At 41.1% G+C, this 25,770-nt stretch overlaps 1 protein-coding gene across 5 annotated transcripts in view; it reads right to left on the reverse strand.

The window, feature by feature from the left end:
• PCLO (piccolo presynaptic cytomatrix protein) overlaps positions 1 to 25,770 on the reverse strand; it is a 514,652-nt gene that overhangs the window by 236,221 nt on the left and 252,661 nt on the right. For all 5 annotated transcript variants that reach the window (XM_073328638.2, XM_073328636.2, XM_073328635.2 and 2 more), the window contains exon 6: positions 23,459 to 25,470. In XM_073328638.2, the coding sequence (XP_073184739.2) occupies positions 23,459 to 25,470 (2,012 nt within the window). The remainder of the gene's footprint in view (positions 1 to 23,458; positions 25,471 to 25,770) is intronic.

Here is a 25,770-nt window from a genome sequence, read left to right on the forward strand (position 1 = left end):
ATTTCTTCAGCAAGGTAGCAGTCTATTTCTTTGCACTAAGAAGATCAGGGAGATGGAAATAACAGTGAGACCTCCACCTGAGCTACATTTCTCTCATCTAAAATATGTTCACAGAGGCTGCAGGAACAGAAGGAATCAATGACACAGCACAACCTCCACAATCACTGACAAATCAAGTGTTTTCATTGCCTAAACACATACCTTCAGGCATTACTGACTCTTTTCCACAGCCAAAAACTTCTCTTTGCACAAATATACCACAAAACAAACAACAAACATCTCCCTTCCTAGAAATCCATGATGTTTTCACTCTGCTTGCAATAATATCAGAGGGATATAACTGATAAACTCAGAAAATACCAGTATCTTATCCACTGAACAGCATTTGGCTGTTTCTTTTTGGTTAGATCTGTCAGTGGGGCGGCGATTTGGCTGTAGTGTGGTACAAATCGTCTGTAATAACCGGGTGTCCCTCCTTATTTCAGACCCAAATTTAACTCTGTCTATTACAAGACAATTTCCACTTCTTACGCTGTTACTACTTCATTTAAATGCATCAGAAATGCTGAATTATAAAAACCGGTGATAGAAAACGTGGTTAAGGAAGATAGTGAACCAAGTTTTACCTACCTGCATATGTTAATTTTTTTCTAAGACATCTGCAACCATGGTACTTAAATGTCATACAACAACTCAAGATACCACTCAGTGACTTTCATTTACACTTCAGAACCTAAGTGCCTAAATCCCTTTTGAAAATGGGACTTAGGCTTTGAATTCTTTCCTGGGTATCTGGCTGGTGAATCTTGCCCATATACTCAGGGTTCAGCTGATCGCCATATTTGGGGTCGGGAAGGAATTTTCTTCCAGGGCAGATTAGAAGAGGCCCTGGGGGTTTTTCGCCTTCCTCTGTAGCATGGGGCACAGGTCACTTGCTGGAAGATTCTCTGCTCCTTGAAGTCTTTAAACCATGATTTGAGGACTTCAATAGCTCAGACATAGGTGAGAGGTTTCTTGCAGGAGTGGGTGGGTGAGATTCTGTTGCCTGCTGATCTAGGAGGTCAGACTAGATGATCATAATCGTCCCTTCTGACCGTAATATCTATGAATCTGTGAAAGTCACTTAAGTATTTCTGAAAATGTTACATGGGGTCTGTTCAAGTTGTCAAGTGACTACCAGTGCCACCAAAATTGGCATTAGTTGAAATGATTTTGACAACCTGTGCAGAGGTGACAAAGATTAAATGGGTTTGGACTTAATAGTGCTCTCTCCACGTCAGGCTACATTGACAGGTCACTCTGGGAAAGTCTGAATTGGTGTTACCTGTGCTTTTCTTGTTCTGTAAATAGAAGGTTTGCCTGTACTGTGCTATCCATCTACCAGCAATCTATTCACTTTACAAAAACACTGTTGAGAGAAACTGGAGCCCCAATGCTTTTTGCACTATTTTTTTCTTGTGTCCTTTCAATAAAATTGGTGAAAAATCAAGGCACTTGCTGAAGCACCAACTTGGAACTTAAAGGCCTCATTTTTGGTACCCAATTTTGTTGTGCTAAGTTTATTAAAGCATAAAAATGTGTCTGCAGTGAATCTGCTACACAGAATCAAATTGACAAAAAGAATGATTGTCCAGTCATTAAGGAATGAGTGATTGGACGATCAAGTTTCTGCTCCATCGCAAACTTCCTGTGTGACCTCGAGCAGGTCAGTTAGAGTATGTCTACACTGAAATTGGAGATATGCCGGAGGCTTTAATCTAGCGAGTGTGCATACCAGCCACCTACGTAAATACCCAGGGGCTTGTACAGCCTGCATTGAAGCCCATAATGCCATGACTTTACTGCTACTGGTATTCTCCCTATCTGGATAAAAAACTAGCTTGGGTATGTCTACACATACTGCAATCACATCTCCAATTGCCAGGTAGTTTAAGTTTCTGTGTGCCTCAGTTCCAAATCTGTAAAATGGGAATGGGAATGATAATAGTGAGGTCAAATTAGATGATCATAAAGGTCTGGCATGAAAATCTATGATTATTTGTGAACAAAATAGCAATTGTTCTGCTTTAAACAAAACAAACAAACAAACAAGCAAAACACAGCTAGAAGCATGAATGATATTTTTTTCTTAACTGTAAACTTTTGACTTTCTAAGCAGAACCTATTACACATATGCAAAAGTTGCACATATTTACTTTAGCACGTTCCTATTGGAAGATGGAAGTCCCATTGATGTTTTGAAAAGAAAAAAGATCAATGTCAAGTAAAACATAAAAAGATAACTGAGAAAAATATTGGTTTAGCAAGAAAAGATGTACAGTAGGCTTATGCAACACTTTTAAAGAGAAGAACTGCACTACAACAGAAATTTTTGTCAATGTTATGTAACACTTACACTGGGCTACTCATTTTAAACATACACATGTATACTTCAAATCCCAGCTTGGTTCACAAATGAAAATGTGTGTTTGTCTCATTAAATTCAATTAAACACACCGGACCAAATCATAAAAGCCAAGATACAGTTCCGCAAAAGAGAATCCAAGGACTAAATGGAGGAGTGTGGTAGGAGTCCAGATTGTGGTAGGCTATTGGGCATTTCCATGCCTCATAAAAAGTAACTCTGTCATTTCAGAGGACACTGTGAGGTACTGCTTGCCTACAGCATAAACTGAAACAGCTGTGCAAAGAGAGAATCTGGCACAAAGCGCACCCTTTGGACAGGAAGTAGAACTTTCAGAGCCCCAGAGGATGACTTACGAAGCTAATAACTGAATGAAGGTTATTAATAACACAGATCCAGCCCAAGGATTCAAGATTAATTGCCCCCCTCCCTTATTCTCTCTTTTTTGGGGAGTGGGGTGGAGGGTTTCTCTGAATTTGCAGATACCCTTGTTATGAGAAAAGCTACAGTGGATGAAAAATTCCACTCTCTCATACACTAAGCCTCTACTTAACTGGACAACGCTGCTGAGAAATACAGTAGCAAGCAGGAAGATGGGTGTGTGTCACATGGACACACTACCAAATGCACCTTGGTTATAAGTGTGCACATGTTGGCTTCAATATAGTTGCACCCACTTCAGCCTATGGTAAATGTGGCCCGAAAATAAAGGTCTCATCAATAACATACTCCAAGCAATTTAAAAAAATGAAGACTGATCTGCTTTAAAGGAACCCTATGGGAATCTATCAGTCTTATTATAGGGAGGCAAGATTTACACAGAAGATCTTGTCACTGTATTTCTTTCATATTTTAGTCATGTAGGAATATAAACTGTGGAAACACTTAGATCTTTCTTGTGACCTCCATACGGGATTAATAAGGTATCAGATTTTTTTTCCAATCTTAAATTATTTTCAAGTAATATTACATTTTGATCATCGAGCAAATGTATGAGGAACTCTGTTAAATGTTTGGGTTTTCAATAGGTTGACCACGGGTCCCGTTTTGGCCAGGAGAGTCCCTTTTTAAGCCCCGTCCCAGCTGTCCCAACTTTTTTGGCAAAAGTGGGCATTTGTCCTGTTTGCTGTTGCCAACTGATCAAGTTGGCAAGAGCAAATTGGTTAGTCTCTAAGGTGCCACAAGTCCTCCTTTTCTTTTTGTCAAGAATAGAACTGAATGGAACATTTTTGACAAAAAATTGTCATCAAAATATGTTATTTTGTGAAGGTCGAAACATGTCACAGAGACTTTCTTTTTGATAAAGTTTTTGATAGGGAAGTCTTTGAGGTACTGAGAGGACTTTTCTGACAAGAGAGAGACCTGAATCAAAAACATGATCTTTTTAAGTGGAAAACAGCTATTTGAACACAATTTGTTTTGTACCAATGCAGAACAAACACAGATTTTGAAACCTCGAAAATTTTTGCAAAATAGAATTTTCATTCTCTGGCCATCTCTAGTCAAGAACAGAGTTTGCATAAAGAGTTTGAGGGCTAATAACTGATCAAATGGTGGGGAAAATGGTAAATAACATGTTCACTAAACCCACCTTGTTACTCATTTTGACCACAGGAATGAGCTTTTCTTCATATAGCTACTTGGGTGTCAAAGTATTGATGACAGGTTTCAGAGTAACAGCCGTGTTAGTCTGTATTCGCAAAAAGAAAAGGAGTACTTGTGGCACCTTAGAGACTAACCAATTTATTTGAGCATAAGCTTTCATGAGCTACAGCTCACTTCATCAGATATTGAATCTATTTCCCCATGTTAAGTATCCTCACACCTTCTTGTCAACTGTCTAAATGGGCCATCTTGATCATCACTACAAAAGTTTTTTTCTCCTGCTGATAATAGCTTATCTTAATTAATTAGCCTCTTACAGTTTATATGGCAACTTCCACCTTCTCTGTATGTATATATATATATATATATATATATATCTTCTTACTATATGTTCCATTCTATGCATCCAATGAAGTGGGCTGCAGCCTACGAAAGCTTATGCTCTAATAAATTTGTTAAGTCTCTAAGGTGCCACAAGTACTCCTGTTCTTTTTGCGGATACAGACTAACACAGCTGCTACTCTGAAACCATCAAAAGCTAGTTTCAATTGAAAATTTTTGACCAGCTTAAATATATACTTACAGCCTCTCTCTTTCCCCGTGTGTGTCTATATAGATACACACGCAAACCCATAATCATTGGTTGAAAAGCAGCTTAGAGTATGTTGATATAAGGGTGGTTGTGCCAAACTTTAATTGTCTTTGATCTTTTCATGTTCTTTAAAGAAGACCTGAAATGGCCTTGTTGGCTAAAATAGGTGAGAAAGGAATACTGAAGTTGGGAGCATAAAAAGGCCATAAGCATTTTTGGTGGACTTAGTCTGGAATGTTTTATTTTGCATTTTGTGTTGTGGGTTTGGACACATAAAATTCCATGGAAAGTGCTTCTAGTAGTTGCAATGAGAATTTTAAGCTACAGGAGCCTGTGTACAGGGACTGCAATTAAACAAATGAAACATGGAGCAAAGTGAGTGAAGTCGCAAACTGGGTGATAGAAAAGGAAGGTTTGAGACATTATAATGGGTTTTGACTTTTGTCTCTCTCCTTTTTAGACTTCTCCATATTGGGGTGTGGGCACTGCCTCAATCCAACAGGACTGGTGCTTCATCTCCCTTCAGCCCAGCTGTCTCAGTGTGCAATCCATGCCCCGCTGTGTCCTCCAAATATCTGGTATATGATACAAATATGTCTTGATATACTTTTGAGGGAGCATGTATGGATGGAAATGTATGGATCTACAATGCAATGCATATAGATATTGTGGGTCTAGGGACATGGTTTAATGAATATACTGGTCTTGTGAATAAAATGGTTCCAAAATGACTGTGTGGGAGGGAAGTGTAAAGAGATGTCACTGAAACAAATGTATGTATATGCAATGGATACAGAAGTGCTCTGACAAAAATACATAGATGTCTGTAATTTATATATAAATGCAATAGGTATGCAATGCCATGTCAGGTTTGTGTCACTTTCTCTTTGCTATTTTGTCAATAATAATCCACAGTCTACCAAATCAGTGTTTTCCCCCACCTCAGTTAAATAGATTTTACCCAGAGATAACAGTAAGGAGGATTTTGCAAGTGACAGCCTTCTGCTGCACCGTCCCGCTGCAAAACATGCTAATGCAGTTTTGTTTTCCTGCATTTTTTTTCACAGATGCTCATAAACTAGCTTAGCCAGTAGAGTGCATTGGGCCAAATTCACTATCAGTGTAATCAAAAGAGTCTCTCTGGACTTCAGTTGGTCCAGAAACTATGGGTGCCGAGGATGTACACAGTATGTACACAGATACACCAATAGTAAAGATGGCTTAAGGATCATCATTTTTTCTGACCTCCCTCTCCCATTTCCCTACACAAGAATGTTCTAAAGGCTTCCAGTAAGCAAACATAACACAAGTGTTGAAGTAACAGACATTACTCCTTGCTGGTTGGTGGGTACTCACTCCTTCCATCCTTCCCTGCACACACATCAAGCTCAGCTTGATGCTTGAAGGTGTCACTATAAGATACTGTGGTAGGTGCCACCATAGAATCTTGAAGGGGCTCTTCCACTAAAGAATGTTTGAGTGAGTGGAGTCTGGCTGTGCTGCAGTGCAGGTAGGATGGAGGTGGAATGATACGGGGGGACAGAGCAGAAACGGATTAGCAGTAAAAAGGAGTGTGCAGGGGGTGAGCTACTGTCATCCTCTAGGCAATGTGTGTTATGTGTCCTCTTCTGTGCCTGATCTACACAGGATGTGAGTCTGTCTCAACTTGGAGACTGGCTCTTAAGCTAAAGTTTCTAGTGGTCCTGGTTTAAATCCATACTGCCAGTCATAACACTCCTCTTATGCTCCCTGGCTCCTGCTTGGTTCTAGTACACATAGTAATGCTGCATTTCTTTGTTTCTCAGTCCATGGATTAGCCAGTCCCCAAGTTAGCCAGTCCCCAACTTAGTGCTCAAATAACGCTGAGACGGAATTGTGTGTGTTGTTACGCATGTGTGTTGGATCTGAGCAGGGAGGGACTCCTTATACCTTCTTCCCTGTCTATCCCACATGCAGAGCAGAGTGTGGAATTTTGGCCTGAATGTGAGATGGCCATTGCAGAACATGTGAGCAGGAAAGGGGAGAAAAAAAACAGACCTTTTGTTAACCCCATGCCAGGTGACCATGCTTTTTGAAAGACTGAGAAGGACCCACTTTGAAAAGCAAAAGACATCATTAGGCTAATTTCCCCTAATGGTGATGTGTCTGTTCATTGAACAGGGAATAGGTGTGAAATGAAATGTAAAAGTAATAGGCACTACACACTGACCCAGTTAAATACCCTGTATAAAATCCCATTTATGTGACATGCTTATCAAATGTTGGATACCCCTTCTCTTTGGAAGATCTGACTGATGGAAATAGGATGCCTCATTTGAGTCACAAAGAGATTATTCCGGGAGTTCGATAATGCAGGGTTTCTAATGCATCAGAGGAAGAAAGGGTTCTAAATGTTAGTGAATCTAAATGTTAACCAGCTTCTAAAAGTTAACCCTTTTGTTTGAAAAATCTTTACACTCTCTAAAAATATATAATTTATAGATGAGATGGCTCTTTCTGTGTTGTTTTTATAACTTATTTACCTAGGAAAGCTCAGCTCAGAGCCAGTCTCTAGTTTTCAGTGGGTTTTCAAGCCAGTTTCATAGCTGGGCTTGACTAAAACAAAAACAAATCAAGGAATTTGCTCAAGGTCTCCCAAGAAATCAGTAATTTTTGGATCTTGATCCTTTGCTCTAAGGATAAGGGGAAGATCCTCTCATGGATCAGTAACGGGTTAAAAGACAGGACACAAAGGGTAGCAATAAATGGTCAGTTTTCAGAATGGAAGGAGATGAATAGTGGTGTTCCCCAGAGATCTGTACTCGGACCAGTACTGTTCAACATATTCATAAATTATCTGAAAAAAAGAGGTGAACAGTGAGGTGGTGAAATTTGCAAACAATACAAAATTACTCAAGATAGTTAAGTCTAAAGCAGGCTGTGAAGGGTTACAAAGGCATCTGACAAAACTGGATGACTGGGCAACAAAATGGCAGATTAAATTCAATACTGATAAATGTGAAGTAATGCACATTGGAAAACATAATCCCAACTATACAAATAAAATGATGGGGTCTGTGACAAAGTTCCTCTTCTACCTTGGTGGGTCTTGCACTTATTGGTGGATTTGCTTGCCTTGGAGCTTCACGGCAGCCCTCAGTTTGGCTGTTTTCGTGAACCCACAGTCCAGGTCAACTCCTCCTGTGGATGACCAGGAGTTGGGAGGTTTGGGGGGAACCTGGGCCCGCCCTCTACTCCAGGTTCCAGCCCAGGGCCCTGTGGAATGCAGCTGTCTAGAGTGCCACCTGGAACAGCTGTGCGACAGCTACAACTCCCTGGGCTACTTCCCCATGTCCTCCTCCTCCCAACACCTTCTTTATCCTCACCATAGGACCTTCCTCCTGGTGTCTGATAATACTTGTACTCCTCAGTCCTCCAACAGTCCACGTTCTCACTCTCCCAGCTCCTAGCACCTCTTGCTCCCAGCTCCTTACATGCACACTACAAACTGAAGTGAGCTCCTTTTTAAACAAACCCAGGTGCCCTGATTAGCCAGCCTTAATTGATTCTAGCAGCTTCTTGATTTGAACACCTGCAGCCAATCAGCCTGTCTGTCTTAATTGTCTCCAGAAGGTTCCTGATTGTTCTGGAACCTTCCGTGTTACCTTACCCAGGGAAAAGGGACCTACTTAACCTGGGGCTAATATATCTGCCTTCTATTACTCTCCTGTAGCCATCTGACCCGACCCTGTCACAGGTCTAAATTAGCTGTTAGCACTCAAGAAAGAGATCTTGAAGTCATTGTGGATAGTTCTCTGAAAACATCCACCAATGTGCAGTGGCAGTCAAAAATAATACTGGGAATCATTAGGAAAGGGATAAATAATAAGACAGAAAATATTGTAATGCCTTTATATAAATCCATGGTATGCCCACATCTTGAATACTGCCTGCAGATGTGGCCACCCCATCTCAGAAAAGATATATTGGAATTGAAAAAAGCTACAGAAAAGGCAACACAATGATTAGGGGTATGGAACAGGTTCCATATGAGGAGAGATTAAAAAGACTGAGACTTTTCAGCTTGGAAAAGAGATGACTAAGGGGGGAAAATGATAGAGGTCTATAAAATCATGAATAGTGTGGAAAAATTGAATAAGAAAACATTATTTAGTCCTTCACATAACACAAGAACTACAGGTTACCCAATTAAATTAAGAGGCAACAGATTTAAAACAAACAAAAGAAAGTATTTCTTCACAGTCAACCTGTGGAACTCTTTGCCAGGGGATGTTGTGAAGGCCAAAACTATAACAGGGTTCCAATAAGAACTAGATGAGTTCATGGAGGTTAGGGCAATCAATGGCTATTAGCCAGAGTGAGTAGGGATCCAACACCATGGTCTGCGTGTCCCTAGCCTCTGTTTGCCAGAGGCTTGGTGTGGGTGAGAGGGGATGAATCACTTGATGATTGTCTGTTCTGTTCATTCCCTCTGAAGCACCTGGTATTGGCCACTGTTGAAAGACAGGATACTGGGCTAGATGGACCATTGGTGTTACCCAGGATGGCCATTCTGATGTTCTTATATAGACCCAGATGTATTTCCCCCTACTGTAACCCAGTAGACCCCATTCCCCTCCCAGAGCTGAGATAGAAGACAGGAGCCCTGATGGGGGTCTCTCTCTCCCCAGACCTAGTAACAAAGTAAGAATATACATTAAAATTTTGAACCTAATCAGTGTCCCTTAAGTGACCTACCACAAGATGTCAGAACATGTTAGTATTAGAGCTGAGTGGGTCTAATTTATTTAATTTTCTTTCTTTTATATAAGAATTAGAAACAGTGCTCTTGTCAGCTAATTGCTAAGTTATCTGTCAAAAAACTAGAGTTTTCAAGTGCCTAAGTAGCCCCTGGAATCACGGTTAAAGTTGCCCCCCCTCCAACCTGAAATGGCACCCAAGGGTGTAAAGCAACAGTACACTCGTGTGTTGTGCACTAACTATCTAAGTGCACCCTGCTATCACATACTAAAATTTCCCTGGACTGCTTTGATCTACTATGCTTTGAAACAAAAGTAGGTCAATGTGCACTAGGGAAAAACTTAGTGCATGGTAGTAGGGTACACACAGGCAGTATGCATCATACTGTTGACTCCAGCTTGCCACACAGTAAATGTTTGTGTGTAGACAAACCCTTTGTCCCATTTTGAAAAGTGACATGCTCTTAGGACCCCAACTCCCATAGAAAGGCAATGAGACTTAGAGTGCTAAGCACCTAAGTCACATTTGAAAATGGTACCTTGGCTCCTAAGGGTTATACACTTTTGAAAATGTTACCCTTAGACTAAATGTTCATGCAAAGAATTGAGGGAGAGTAAAAACTCTCCTTATGCCCCTGTAGGGTTACTTGAATCTCTGCTGGAACTTGCATGCCTGTTTAATCCAACTAGAGCAGGTAGGAAAGGTGCACGTTGCAGGCAGGACCTTTGATCTATCTCCCTACTCTCTGGCCTACACAGGTGAGCCAACACAAAGGGTATAGGCTAACAGCAAATTACCAGCCTCTATCCCATCTTGAGCAAGGAGGAAGAAGAGGGAAAATGGTGTTTTAGGGGATATTTTGAGGTATGTCACCAGGGGCTACTTCTGTTGTAGCTTACACACCATCCGTTGATCAGGATTGTGCCTAAAATTTGAATCTTGCAATTTACTAATTGCAAAGTACACAGGAGTATCACTTTGTTCACCACTGCAGCTCAGCCATCTGCCTTGGATAAAAGAAATGGCTTAACAGCATACAGCAATGCCACACAGCTGTTCCCTTACACAACAGTCTAAAATCCAATTGAGGTTGTTGTTAAAATTCCCCAGATGCAAAGAGCAAAACTTGCTGTTTCAATTTAGATTACTTTTATTCTAGATTAAGGAAAATAACAAAGAAAGAACAAATATAAAATCCCACTTTCATCTAAAGTGAAACACAAAATGGCAGCTGCCTCTGCAGCAAGTAGGCCCTTTCATCTATGCTTAATGGTGAATTACACAGAACACAGAATACTATCTTCCTTTCAACTATGTACAATACTGTTGTCTGGACTAGTCCATTTAGAACTGGACAGAGAACCCCAACTGAATTTATAAAGGACACCAAATAGCATTATTCTTTTGGTTATTACTGACCTGAAATAAATCTGAACCAAAGATTAAGAACTAGGGGGCTGTAGATGGCCCTATGCTTGGGTTGGCCAAGTTTTCATACATATTTTATCGATAGATAAATACAGATATAGTAGAATGGTTTCCTGAAAAATACGAGTGCCGGACCCTGTAGTCTCAATCAGTTCCCGCTGATTTTAGTGGGCTTTTTCTTAATGGAGGATTAAAGGCCTGAATTGCTGTGTGCCCTCAACTCACATTGACTTCACTGAGAATGGAGAGACCTCTGCTCACATTTTGAAGGGCTGGTTCCAAAGAAAGGACTGGAGGATTTGGTCTAATTAAAGTTTTTCCAAGCATTTCCATAAACCTCTGATTCATCAGAAATGTTAGAAATTATTGTGCTAGCTGTTCTTTTCCTATCTAAAGAAATACTTGTTTGTTTTTTTTAAATATCAGCTCATTCTTATTAGTCAGGCATCTCTGTTTGAAAGCCCTCAGCACAACTTAACTCCTGCAAAAGCTCTCACTTTCCTATGAGAGTGCTCACCCTGTGCTAACCCTGCCTGAGAGATCACATCACCAATACTCAGATTTCAGCATACAGAGCCCAGTTTTACAGAGTGTTATATGACTCCTGATAAGTGCCAAAAATTTGCACTGACTTCTATAGGAATTGAGGGTGCTTAGCACCTCTCAGGAGGCAATGCACATGTTTCAAAATCAGGCCCAAAATGTGGTTGTACTTTGATAAGTGATGGTATTAAAACAGCATCTCCTTACTCAACAGATCTGTCCTTTTGTGCATCCTCAAAAATGATATGTGTCTACTTTAACAACAGAATAAATTGTACTGTTTTTCTACTCCTGGCCATGCTGCAGAGTTAACACAGCAAAGAGAATGACCTGGATTCTATTCCTTCTTGTGCATGCCTCAATAGAATTGTTTATTAAAATGCAATCAGTTACACATGTGAAGGCAATGTGCTTACATGTGTATAACTGAAGTTGTAATTTAGCCTATAGAACCTTTATTATTGATAGTGATGTGTGAAAAATAAAGAACCGAGCTTGACCCTCAGATCCGAGGTTGAGCTTGATGGGCTGCTAGTTCGGGGGGAGGGGGGGGGAGAAAAATCACATAACTTCAGTTTACAAGTAAAAAGTATCTTACCAAGAAATCATTGAGAAACAATAAAAGAGTGAATCTCACAGATGCACTTTCACAAAGTCACTTTTCCGAGTAGAACTACTACCCAGTCTCCATTAAGCTTTAATCATGATTGCAGAGTATAAAAAAAAAATAAAAATTAAGTATAGAAAAGACCTGTACAACCAGCTAGCCTTTGCTCTACTAGTTTAGGAGTCTTTATTAACATTTCCTACTGCTTAGTCATGTTCCAACTAAAGAGGCTTCCACCATTTCCTCTGGGAAAATACTCCACAATTAGGTGGGTGTTGCAGTTTCTTTTACAACACTGCAGGAGAATGTGTCGGTCTTTGTTGTACTCTTGCCCTTTCATTAACTGAGAACCTCCTTATCGGAAAACACAGACTTGGAATGATTTGTTTTACACCAATGATAGTTATGTAAATTATGACATTTAATATGTCAGGAAACATACCATGAACTAAATCTATCCCTGGTATAATTCTATTGGAGTCAGCAGGTCAGATCATATTTATGTAAATAGGAGAAACTCCACTGAACTCAATGGATTTGTGCCTGTTACGTGTACAGACATTTGGCCCAGATTCTGTCTACAGAAACCACACATACACAAAAGGCATGTTCATATATATATATGTCATCATATTTACATATTATTGTCTAATACACTAGGAAAGCTATATTTCTGGGAATGTAATCCGAGCATCCGCTGTTAAGCCTTTATCTATCCCTAAGAGTACAGACATTCATATAGCTGGGAATAACAACTAGAGTTTAGGTCTCAGTTGAAATTGGTAAAAATGTGTCTACAAAAATCCACAAAAGGACCCCCATTTCCCAGTAATTTAGCACAGGTTTTGAATATTCAGATTAGAAATATAAATAATATATAGATATAGGCAATGTTGTATAGGTGGTCACTTGATACTGAAAATGCAGATTTTTAAATCATAAAAATCCTATGGATATTTTGGAGTTACTAAGGGAAGATGGTTGCCTCACTCAAGGTTACACTAAATCTAAATTTTGGCTTCTATTTACTTTTTCGTTGATTCGTTGATTTCCAAAAAAATATTTCCAATTTTATCATTTGCAACCAATTCAGATTTCAGAGTCTTATTTAGACACATATACATAAAATCCGAAAAAACTATGTTGAAAGTACATTAAGCTGGAAAAGTCAAGCACTCAGAAGTTAGAAAATACCCAAGGTAAGGTTGCCTGTGCAGCTTTAGTTTGCCCCATTCTTGTTCTACCTTTAATTACATGATCACCTACTGTATTTTCCACAGCACTGTATTTTCCACAGCACCTCTACATCATTCAGTACACAGGATGAATGGTGGTCAGAGAATGGTGGACACAGCTATTCAATATTTCTTTTTATCCTCATCATTCAATGTGTGGTCCCATGCATTATTTGTTCCACACCACCCACACAACCACCTTGTACTGCACACAGAATTATTAATGTCCTCCTGGGCTTTTCTATTGCACTCACCTCAAACTAGCATCATTCTTTATGAACATTAATGAATTTATCTTCACAATACCCCTGAGAGGTGAGATGGTATTATTATTCATTTTACTCATGGGGAATGAAGGCACAACATTTAAAGACAAAATTGTTAAAAAATGTCAACTAATTTTGGGTGTCCAATATGAGAAACCAAGCCCCTGATTTCCCAGAGAGTCTAGCATTTGGTAGCACTTTATTTGTTCAATGCTCAGCTCCCATTGGCCTCATTTGCAGTTGTGAGGGCTCAGCACATCTGCAAATCAAACCCCAAATGTCTCAGTTTGGGTACTCAGAAAAAAGATACATGAAATTAGTGGCAACCAGTGAAATCTTTAACTTATGTGACTTGCCCAGCATCACACAGGAACTTTGTGGCAGTAGAAGGGATAAAATCCAATTATCCAGAGCAGCCTTCAGCATCCTTGAGGGTGAGACTATCCTGTTTCTTCCAGTAGTGCCAGCTTCATTCAGCACATACCTTCCAACTTCTGCCACAGATGAAGCAAGGGTCCTGAAGATTCCAGCCTCATTCACTGCACAACCCTATTCATCCCCAGAGCACAGTCCATCCTGTGCACTGAGGCAGAAGTCCTATGTAAAAATAGTATGTAATCATTTAACACTATATCATAATGCATATATGCAAGGTGTTGAATTAAGGTAGGGATTTTTAGTATAATTTCCTATTTTTTTTAAAAAAAGAAACTTTACATTTGAAAAAACAAAACAAAACAAAAAAACCTCAAATATCTCAACAGGTGGAACCATATTGACCACCTACATGGATTATCAGTAGGATTGGGATCATCCACCAGGCAGGCTCTTCCACTTGAACTAATAAGCAATTGAATGTGGATGTGCCTAGTGGGGGGATGGAGACACAAATGTTGCCAGTGTGTTTCTCAGCTATTTTTTAGAAAACAAAGGACTTTGAAGACCCAGGAATAATGGGTTAAATTCCAGGTTCTCTAATGGTTACAGCATGTAAAGGGGTGGTTTCCCTGTGGGCCGGACAGCTGCGGGCTAAGCCAACCCTGATTACATGAGGAGTCCCACCTGACACGATCCCAGAGTAAAAGGTAGCAGGCAGCTGCAGGAAGCTGCAGAATATGTCAAGGGTAAGTGGGTGGTTGAGTGTAACTGAGACTGTCAGGCTTCCTGCCTCTAACAGGAAGCAGGAGAAAGCTCTCCACAGAGGGAGGCCTGGGAGAGACCCTACCCAAGAAGCAGGAGGGAGACTGACAGACAGAACCTCAGGGAGGAGGGGGCTGTGCACAGATGAAACTGGGTTGAAGACTGTATAAGTCTGTGTTTTACTTTGAAGGACTTTGTGTTGGATTACTGGGAGAGGGACACTGAACTAGGGGTGTACACCTGAGGACTAATTAAATGGAAGGCTTTCTGGGGATTGTCTGAAGTACTTTGAACTATGACTTCTTAAAAGGGCCCCTGATGAGACGGGACGGCCACAGAAACAAGATGCCATAAAGCGAAACTCTGTCATCAAGGGATGCTCGAGAGGCCATATGCAGCCACACCCCTACTCAGAGTCTTCTGGTCCTGTGTCCTTAACCTGAGGCAGACACCCAAAATGGAAAATATCAGACCAAACGGTTATGTTTAGCAAGTTACAAGAAACTGAAAACGGTATTATAGTGGGAAGTGTCGGGCAACCTTATTTATAGGCAGCACTACCTCTGCTGCCTATAATATATATAAGAATATATTTCACAATATAAGCTCTTGTGAATGTTACCTAGGGTTGACATTTACCCAATCCATAAACAAGAATGCTATTACTGCAAATGGGAAAGAATTATGTTATATAATTACAGTAACAAAGGTCAAGAGGAAATTTCAAAATATGGAACAAGGAAAAAAATCCTATAAACCAATAGAGCAAATTCCCTCCACATGAATTTAGAGTCAGGATGTCAGTTGACTAAAATTTACAACCTTTGCAATATTTTGTAATTTACTTAGCTGTCAGTAGATATTTGAGATGTAAGCCAACATTTTCAAAGATAGATGCCGAGAGTTAAGCACCTAAAACTTATTTTAGACACTTTTGAAATATCAGGGCACTTATTTAGGTTTCAAAATGTAAATTTAGGAGCCTAACTGGGCGCTCGAGTATGAAAATAAATATAAAAAATAATGATTTGGGATTCACCAACTTGCGTTCTTTTTAAGAGCATAGACAGCTTAGAAAAATCATGATTTCCAATCTTATTGCAACTGCAAGCAAACTCCTGTGACTTTTACCTGTTTTGGGACAGAGAAAGGCTATTATCTGTTTTGCTGCAGTATACAGATTGAAATAAAATTCCCACTATAAATGCAGTGATGTCACATTTTTGTATCAGACGGAAAATTGCAATAAAGCTTCCATTAATTCTCCTAAAACATAGACTGATAGAATTTGTTTAGAATGTTGAAGTTTAAATACGCATGTGCTAAAGCTGGCAAGTTGATCCTAGCTGCTTTTCCTAACTGTATTTCAAAACCCACCAATTTACTACGCCTCCAATTCCTGGGTTCAAAAAATGACTAAACTTTTACTTAATCAGAGTAAACATAACAAACAGAACGGTAGCTTTCAGTATCCCTTCTACTTCTTACTCTGCTAGGGAAAGCCTAGTCTCATAAGTGCCCACCAGTGCATTCCTTCCTGATCACAGTGTAGTTCTCTGATTCCCTCTGACCCTGCTCCCTCTCCCCTCAGGAGCCAGCTGATGACCCTTCAAATTCAACACCCCCAACCCTCCAAATGACAGGTTTCAGAGTAGCAGCTGTGTTAGTCTGTATCTGCAAAAAGAAAAGGGGTACTTGTGGCACCTTCTCGAAGGTGCCACAAGTAACCCTCCAAATGAGCAGTCCAGGTGGAGGTAACATCCAGCAGTCCAAGCCTCTGTGTACCCTGCAGCATGTGTTCTTTTGGGCTTCAGCCAACATTATACCCTATCATACAACTTCACTAAACACACTTATTCTAGAACGACTCATATCACAGCATTTCAAGTTAACATAGTCACTTCTCCTTAGGGCCAAATGTATTATTTCAAAGGAGTTAAGGGGCCACAATCAATTTTTTGGGGGCAGATACTCTGTTCTATTCTGCATTGCAAAGGGAACAGTTATGGAAATGATGTAGGAATCACTTGCTAATTTCTGTGGCTTCTGTTATGCAAGAGGTCAAATTAATGACAATAATGGTCCCTTCTGACCTTAAAATCTGTACTTAGGCAATGTAGACACAAGAACAAATGGATATAAATTGGCCATCAACAAGTTTAGGCTTGAACTTAGATGAAAGTTTCTAATCATCAGAGGAGTGAAGTTCTGGAACAGTCTTCCAAGGGGAGCAGTGGTGTCAAAAAACCTAACTGGTTTCAAGACTGAGCTTGATAAGTTTATCAAGTTATGATGAGATTGCCTACAATGGCATGTAGCCGATATGCAACTGCTAGCAGCAAATATTTCCAACAGCTGGTAATGGGACACCAGATGCGGAGGCCTCTGAGTTATTACTGAGAATTCTTTCCTGGATGTCTGGCTGGTGGGTCTTGCCCACAGGTCAGATTGGCAGAGACCAATGCAATGAGAGAGGTGGCCAGCAAAGGTGCTGCTGAGCCTATGCAGCAGGGAAATGACAACAGATGTCCAGCGTGTCTCCATTTTACATCTGGGACTCCTGGGGAAACGAGGAGGCAGTCAGAGATGCTGTGTGATTCAAACACTACAATTTAAATATTGCTCAGGAATCATGTTTTATTTATAATGAAATACAGATTTCCTTCTTCAGCCTTGAGGGCCAAATTTTAGAGCTTCAAGGACCACACGTGGCTCTTGGATCACAGGTTTGACAGCACTGCCTTACTTTAACATATTTTTTTCCAGCAGGTGAAAAAAAATATTTGCAAAAACAAGATCATATTCTATTAGGAAACATGTTCTGATAAAGCTAAATGTGAGGAAGTAAACTGCTGCAAAACCTAAATGGTGGAGAGACTCATTTTTGCTTGCTTCAGATTGGGTGTAAAAGCCTTTTGCATGGGATAGTCTGTTCCCACTACTGATCACATCTCAGTCTGAAACACACATCATGTGGCCTACAGAGAGACAGCTCTGGCAAAACAGACTTTAAAGAGAGCATGCATATAAACCTGGTCAATGACTAGACACAGGGTATGTCTACACTACAAAAACCCCTGTGGCAGTGACTCTCTGACTCAGGCTCATGCTATGGGCCTAAAAATAGCAGTGTGAATGTTCCTGATCAGGCTGAAGCTGGAGCTCTGAGACCCACCCCCCTCACCAGGTCTCAGAACTCGAGCTCCAGTCTGAGTGGAACATCTACACTGCTGTTTTGAGCCATGTAACATAAGCCCGAGTCAGTGGATCCAGACTCTGAGACTCACTGCCAAGGGGTTTTTTTTGCAGTGGACAGACATGCACGTACACACATGTAGCTTGCAGAATGCAATGAAAGATCACTTCTAATTTACCGTCTCCTGATTTTGCTTTTAGCTCTGCCATTTTCCCTGCTGCACATCAGGACTTGGACCGAGTTTTGTTGTGCATATAAATTCTTTGAACTAAGATGTTTTGAGAGATGACTCTGACTCCCTTCTCCTGTACCCTGTTTTAAATAAGAGCATTCTCTGAGTGCCCCTCACATAACACAATCCTTTGTGTATTTATTATTTATTACTATTATTGGACAGGGACCCCATTGTGCTAGGTGCTGTACAAACACAGAACAAAAAGATAGCCCGGGTTCCAAAAAAGCTTCTGCTACAAGCAAAATAAGTCAGCGTGCATGTTTAAATTAGAATAAAATTGAAGTGTGGCAGTACTTAAATCCAAGTGCAGAGGGGTCCATGATATGTTGGCATAACATAACACAAACCTGCAGCTAAGGAAGGAATGCCAACACCACTTACCCCTCATTAATTGTGGCAATATGTGTATGCTAACTTGCAGGAGGGCCCTTTGAGTATGAAAGATAACTAGTTTTTACACCAATGAAAGAAGAATTGGAAAAACAATAATTCCTCCCTGTGCTTCCGAGATGTTAGAGCCCTAGGGCTAGATCCTCAGCTGGTATCAATCAGCTTAGCTCCTCTGGAGTTTGTATTTGTCTAGACCTTCTTGAACCAAATTCTGCCTAGTGTATCACTTATATCATAGGTTTCAGAGTAACAGCCGTGTTAGTCTGTATTTGCAAAAAGAAAAGGAGTACTTGTGGCACCTTAGAGACTAACCAATTTATTTGAGCATGAGCTTTCGTGAGCTCATGAAAGCTCATGCTCAAATAAATTGGTTAGTCTCTAAGGTGCCACAAGTACTCCTTTTCTTTTTACTTATATCATAAACAGCCAGGGCCACTCCTCCTCCCCAGCACCCCCTGGATCCAAAACTGTGCAAGGAAGATGCCCTCTCTGGGGTACCAGCACCTAAACCCCTACTTCCCACCACATGGGCTTGGGAAAACAAACTGCCGGGAGGAGCCAGCCAAAGACCGAAGCTGAAAGAGTAGCTGCAGGAGCTGCTTAAGCAGGACATTCAGATGCTGATGCTGTCAGGTCACTTTCTGTAGTTTTCACTCCGGACATTCTCTCCCCTCTGATTGATTGGCTGCTGCTCCAACTCTGTTACCCCATCCATCTAGTTAATCTCCACCTAACATAACCCCACCAAAGGAATTTAAGTAACAAAATAAAATAAAAAAACATTATGGAACCATCATCACATTGTTCACTCAGCTGGTGTGTTCTACCCTTCTCTCACCCTGTGTATGCCGGCTCTGTTTAGACTGTAAAGCTCTTTGGGGCAGGGACTGTCTACTATTATATGGCTGCCTATGTATATTGCCTAGCACAATGGGGCTCCATTCTCAGTTGGCCTCTCAGCACTAGAGTAATAGATATGGTAAATACTAATTAAAAATAACATACTCTATATCCTTTAATTCGCACTGTATATTTTCAAACTCTAATATTTAAGATCTCTTTAGAGACAAACTGCATTATTCAGGTTGCACACAACTTTTTATGAAGTGTATAAGATGCACATTCCTCTTTATACAAATTGGTAAATCAATGCCAATTGTACCTATTTATAGAAATAAGTGTGCCTAGTTCCACATACTCAAAAATAGTTCCCTGTATTCCCTATGAGCTTAATCTAATCATTCCCATTGAGGACGCTATCCAAAGCCCGCTGTGATTAGATATGCAACATTCTGCTGTGAAGCCTCTGTTAATAATACAATGTTAGTTCTACAGCTTCCCACTCTGTGGAGGTGCTTGGAGAGCTGCACAACAGCAACATTCATGCCAACTTCAGGAGATGATGTGGGGGTGGGGGGTTGGGTAGGTGGATGAAAGGGGAGGCAGTGCCATGAGCACACCACTTTTCTTCCCCCTTTTAAGAGTCCTTCAGGGAGTGCACAGGTCCTTCAGGGAGTGCACATTTTTTATTGTGCATGGCCTCTGCACACCTGCATGGAAACATGGTTAAGTGACCACCCTGGCTTACCCAGGAGACCTTCAATGACCTGAAATTCAAAAAAACAGCCATACAAAAGGAGAAATTAGGTCAAATTATGAAGGACGAATATATAAAAACAACAACAACAAAAGCACATAGGGACAAAATTAGGAAGGCCAAGGCAAGAAATGAGATTAAACTGGCTAGGGACATAAAGGGGAACACGGAAACATTTTACAAATACAGAAGCAAGAGGAAGACCAAGGACATGGTAGGCCCATTACTCAGTGGGGATGGCAAGACAATAACAGAAAATGTAGCAACGGCCGAAGTGTTAAATGCCTTCTTTGTTTCAGGTTTCACCAAAAAAGTTAGCAGTGATTGTACAACTAACATAGTGAACATCTGTGTAAATGGGGTAGGTTCCAAGGCTAAAATAGGAAAAGAACAAGTTAGGAATTACACCCAAGTTCAATTATTCAAGTGGGTAGGATGTGGTGAAATATATCCTAGAATACTTAAGGAACTGGCAGAAGAGTTCTCTGAGACATTAGTGGTTATCTCTGAGAATCCGTGGAGGACAAGAAAGATCCAAGAGGACTGGAAAAGTGATAATATAGTACCTATCCATAAAAAAGGGGAATGAGGACAACCCAAGGAATTATAGACCGGTCAGCTTAACCTTGGCACCTGGAAACATAACAGAACAAATCATTGGACAATCCATTTGTAAGTATCTAGAAGAAAATAAGGTGGTAAATAAAAGTCAACATGGATGTGATTTAAGTAGATGTGATATATCTCAACTTCAGTAAGGCTTTTGATACTGTCTCACATGACCGTCTCATAAACAAACTAGAGAAATATAGCCTAGAGGAGCCTATAAGGTGGGTGCACAACTGGTTAGAAAAGCAAACTTAGACAGTTATCAGTGATTCACAGTCAAGATGGAAAGGTATATTGAGCTGGATCCCATAGGATCTATCCTGGTTGCAGTTCTATTCAATATCTTCATGAATGATTTGGATAATGGCACAGAGCAGGGGTCTCAAACACGCAGCCTGCAGGGTTATTTCCTGCAGCCTGCCAAGCTCCCCGCACCCCCTCCCCGGAGTTATTTCCTGCGAGCCGCCAAGCTCCCCTTCCCCCCATTCCCCCTCCCCTCAGCGTGCTGCATCCCCGCTCCTGTGCCTACCTCCAGGCGCTTCCCACTGCCAAACAGCTGTTTGGCGGTCCTTAGCGCTTTCCAGGAGGGAGGGCGGAGGGGTGGGGAGCCGTGCGCTCAAGGGAAGAGGTGGAGAAGATGCGGGGCCGGGGTGGGGATTTGGGAAAGGGGGTGAAATGGGTCAGGGAGGGTGCGGAGTTGGGGTGGGGACTTTGGAGAAGGGGTTGGAATGTGGGTGGGAAGGGGTGGGAAGAGGCAGGGCAGTGGCGGGGCCTCAAGGAAGGGGTGGAGTGAGGGTGGGGCCAGGGGCAGCGGGGGTGTGTGTGTCAGTGATGCATCCCTCGGGCGAATACACTAGTCCTCATGTGGCCCTCGTGGTGATTCGAGTTTGAGATCCTTGGCGTACAGAGTACACTTATAAAGTTTGCGGATGATACCAAGATGGGAGCGGTTGCAAGTGCTTTGGAGGATAGGATTAGAATTCAAACTGATCTGGACAAACTGGGGAAATGGTCTGAAATAAATAGGATGAAATTCACTCAGGACAAATGCAAAGTACTACACTTAGAAAGGAATAATCAACTGCACAAATACAAAATGGGAAATGACTGCCTAGAAAGCAGTACTACAGAAAAGGATCTGGGGATTATAGTGGATCACAAACTAAATATGAGTCAACAATGTAATATTGGGCAAAGGGCAAACTTCTTTCTGGGATGAATTAGCGCAAGTGTGGTAAGCAATACATGATAAGTAATTCTTCCACTCTACTCAGCACTGATAAAGCCTCAACTGGAGTAAGGTGTCCAGTTCTGGGTACCACACTTCGGGAAAGATGTTGACAAATTGGAGGTAGTCCAGAGGAGAGCAACAAAAATGTTTAAAGGTCTAGAAAATAGGACCTATAAGGAAAGATTGAAAAAGAAATGGATTTGTTTAGTCTGGAGAAGGAGGGACATGATAACAGTCTTCAAGTATGTGAAAGGGTGATAAATTGTCCTCCTTAATCACAGAGGACAGGACAAGAAGTAATGGGCTTAAATTGCAGCAATGGAGAGTTAGGTTAGACATTAGGCAAAACTTCCTAACTGTAAGGGTAGTTAAGCACTGGAACAAATTACTTAGGGAGGTTTGGATTTGCTGTCATTGGAGGTTTTTAAGAACAGGTTAGACGAACACCTGTCAGGGATGATCTAGATTATACTCAGTCCTGCCTCAGTGCAGGGGACTGGACTAGATGCCCCGTCAAAGTCCCTTCCAGTCCTACATTTCTATGATTCTGTGTTGGTGCAGGAGTCACATACAATCTGGACCCTTGAGGGTGGGAATAGCTAGCCTGAAACTGGAAAACATGACACACATGCAAACATAGAGGCAAGACAGAAACACTCATTATTCCACCCCATGCCATATCCTGGAACCAAACATAGCTAAATGTCCAAACACAGCTAAACACAGAAGAAAACACAAAAAATTAATAGAGAAACCAGAGTGAGGACTCCCACTGGCCTTTTATAACTAAACAACAGCACATTCAAATGAACAAAGGTAACACACACACAAATGGAACAATTGTAATATACTAAATAATGAATATCTCCTCCTTGATTCTCAGCCAGTGGCAGGTTTCATTTCCCAGGTAATGCTTCACAAATTATACACTGATTTCCTGAGGTGGGAATGTCTCTTGTTATTTCAAATTCACCCCCCTGGCCAATAAGAAGCAGCACTGAACACACAGGTGACTCCCACCTACTTCTCCTTATCCAGAAAGATGATAGCTGTGATATGAGACTTCCAGGAATGGGGAGTGGTCAAACAAGTACAAATTGAGAGAACAAGGAGAATCCTTACTTAATTGAGAACTGTAGGGAGAAATTCTCCTTCCCTTTTCCAATGGGGACAAAAAGGATAGTTCAACCAGCCAGAAGCAAGTCTGGGATTACTGGTACCTTGAAAGGCACATGCATTCAGCACCTTAGTGTATCTACATTCCACACTATAGCATAGGAACTTGGTGGGGGAAAAATTCCTTGTTAGAATGAATGTGAATGTAGTTCACTGAAAAAAATGTTGGTGGTAACCTTAGCATCCAAAATTGTAAGTACTCTGCTAGTTTTAGATGATACCATGGTGTGTCTTTTAATCCCCCATTGAGAAAATAATTTGAGGCTCTCTTCATTTTCCAAAACAAGCAACGAAACAAATAATCACTGCAACAAGCTTCTGACATATCACGGTATTTTTTCAGCATGGTGTATAAACAATTTTTGGGAACAGATCCTGTTAATGAGTGCAACATCCCTCATGCTGCATAAAAAGTCAACCTCACAGTTTTGATGTTAAAGAAAGAAAAAACAAACAATTCTTACCACAAATCCCTCAGCGTACTGAAACGGAGGTCTGGAAGTGTCTTCTGCTGTTGGACTCAAGGGCTTAGGATCCGACATAGAGCGCTGCATCGTCTTTGCAGATTTTGGGCTCGGTGGAGGACCCTTGGCAATATCAGCATGCAGCATCTTCTGAGGGCTGATGTCATCAGTGATGGATTTTTCATAGGGTATAAAGGCAGACTCTATAACTTTGCTTGGTGAAACAGGTGAAATGGGTGAATATAGAACTTTGGGAGATTTAGGAGGGGAAGGGACTACCTGTAATGTGGCATCTGCACGGAGATGGGATGAATAGCCTATTTCTAATGGTGTTGGACGCTTTTTATCTTTCTGTGGAGACGTGGCTGTCAAGTACTGGGGACTCTGATCTGAGTCTGTTTCTGTTTGACATCCCAAACTTTCTCCTTTGTATGTCTTCTCTGGAGCTGAAATATGTTTAATGATTTCAACCTTAGCATCCAGCCTGGCCCTTATTGAAGGTGTTCGTATCGTCCCTACAGGTTCTGTCTGTACAGAGATCTCTGCCACTGTCTGAACTGCAATGCTAGACACTTTGGAAAATGGCTTAGCTTTGTCTACCTCAGTGGTACCCTCGTTATATTTCCCAACACGAGACTTTCTTCTTGATCTGTTAGAAAGATCCCATTCATCTTGATCTTCATCATCCGTCTGAACACTTGTGTCAACGCTTTTCTTAGTTCTCCTTCTCCTGTTTGCGTAACTTCTGTCTGCACCATCTTCATCATCAGTTTGTACTCCACTGTCCACTATTTTTTTAATACAACTGGGCTCTTCTTCCAGAGTCTCATCAAGCTTGTCATACTGACCACGCAATTTTGGCATGGAGCTCCTCTTTTTCAGTTGTTTCTCTTCTCTCACATCAATGTCCTTAAGAGACATTTCTGAAACAGAGCTTAGCATACCAGGCCTAGATATATATTGGGTAATGCCATCTGACTGAACTGTGTACCATGTTTGGCTTTGTGGAATTTCAATGCCCAACACAGTGGAAGCTGTGGTGTTTGGGTCATCGCTAGTCCAAAATGGGCCATTTTCTGTAGCAGCATACTGCCCTTCCAGAAGGGCTTGGTCTGTGCTTGTTTGTGGAGAGACAGTTCCAGAAGGGTCATAATTATACTGATATATCTGGCGAATTTTTTGCTCTTCCAGCTGCTGATGAAGCTGCTGTTGAAGTTGTTGAAATTGTTCAAGCTGTAACTGCTGCTGGGCTAAGGTTTCCTGCCTCATCATGAATTGAGCTTGTCGCTCCTCTTCTTGCTGAAATAAGAGATGGTGCTTCATGGATTGCAACTCCTCAAGTTTTTTTTGGACCATTAACTTTTCTTGTTCTCTAAACCTTTGGATTTCCTGACGTTCCCACTCTAGTTCCTCTGCAAAGCGCTGCTGCTTAAGTTTCTCAAGCTCAAGCAGTTCACGCTGCAAGTCAAGCTGCTGCTGTTTGTCTTCTTCAGGGGCAACGAGAAGTGCAACTTCATCTTCAATTATATCTGCAAAAGCTTCAGAAGCTGTAGTTAAAGCAGGCATCAAGTTAGTTGGCTCAGTGGTAATAGTTTCTATAGTGCCAGGTTGCAACCCTGTGTCAATATCAATGCCAGTAATTGCATTGTCTTTTTCAGCTGCCACTGTTGTCAAGAAACTGTATGATCTTGGAAGAGGCTGATTCTGTTGCAAGGTTGACAATGAGGACACCGAATCAATCGTTTGGACAGCAGATAAATCTCTGACAGTTGTACTGAAAATAGAACCAGGCTGTGTGGTTATGGCAAATGTGGCTGGGATTGGAGTTGCAACTGAGGAATAAACAACACCATTAGAGGATCGTAACACACTTCCAACACCATACTGGGATCCCAGAGACGGTACTATTCTTGCTTGGGAATACTGTGGTGCACTAATCCCGATGCCTGAAATCACTTGCCGAGTCTCTGGATAAGGACCAGTGGTCTTGCTTGAGTAATCCATTACCTCACCTGAAATTACAGGGCAGAGTTATAGTCCAGTCCCCCAAAAGAAGGCTGCTTTGTGGATTCTGAAAGCCATCCCATCTTGATGAATTAAACAGGGGTGGGGAACTGCATGCAAATCTTCAGGTTAATGATTTACTTTAGACGTGAAGAAAAAAGCATTGCTGAACATGCAGGCACATGCAGGACCTCTGTGCAAAACACATATGTAAAATGAAGAAATAAAATACATGTATAATCCAGAATAATGTGTCACACTGTCCAACAGAAAACATAATTACAGTAGGAAAAATTTGAAAAAAAAAT

The sequence above is a fragment of the Lepidochelys kempii genome, chromosome 1 (genome assembly GCF_965140285.1).
Source record: "Lepidochelys kempii isolate rLepKem1 chromosome 1, rLepKem1.hap1, whole genome shotgun sequence".
Lineage (NCBI taxonomy): Eukaryota > Metazoa > Chordata > Testudines > Cheloniidae > Lepidochelys > Lepidochelys kempii.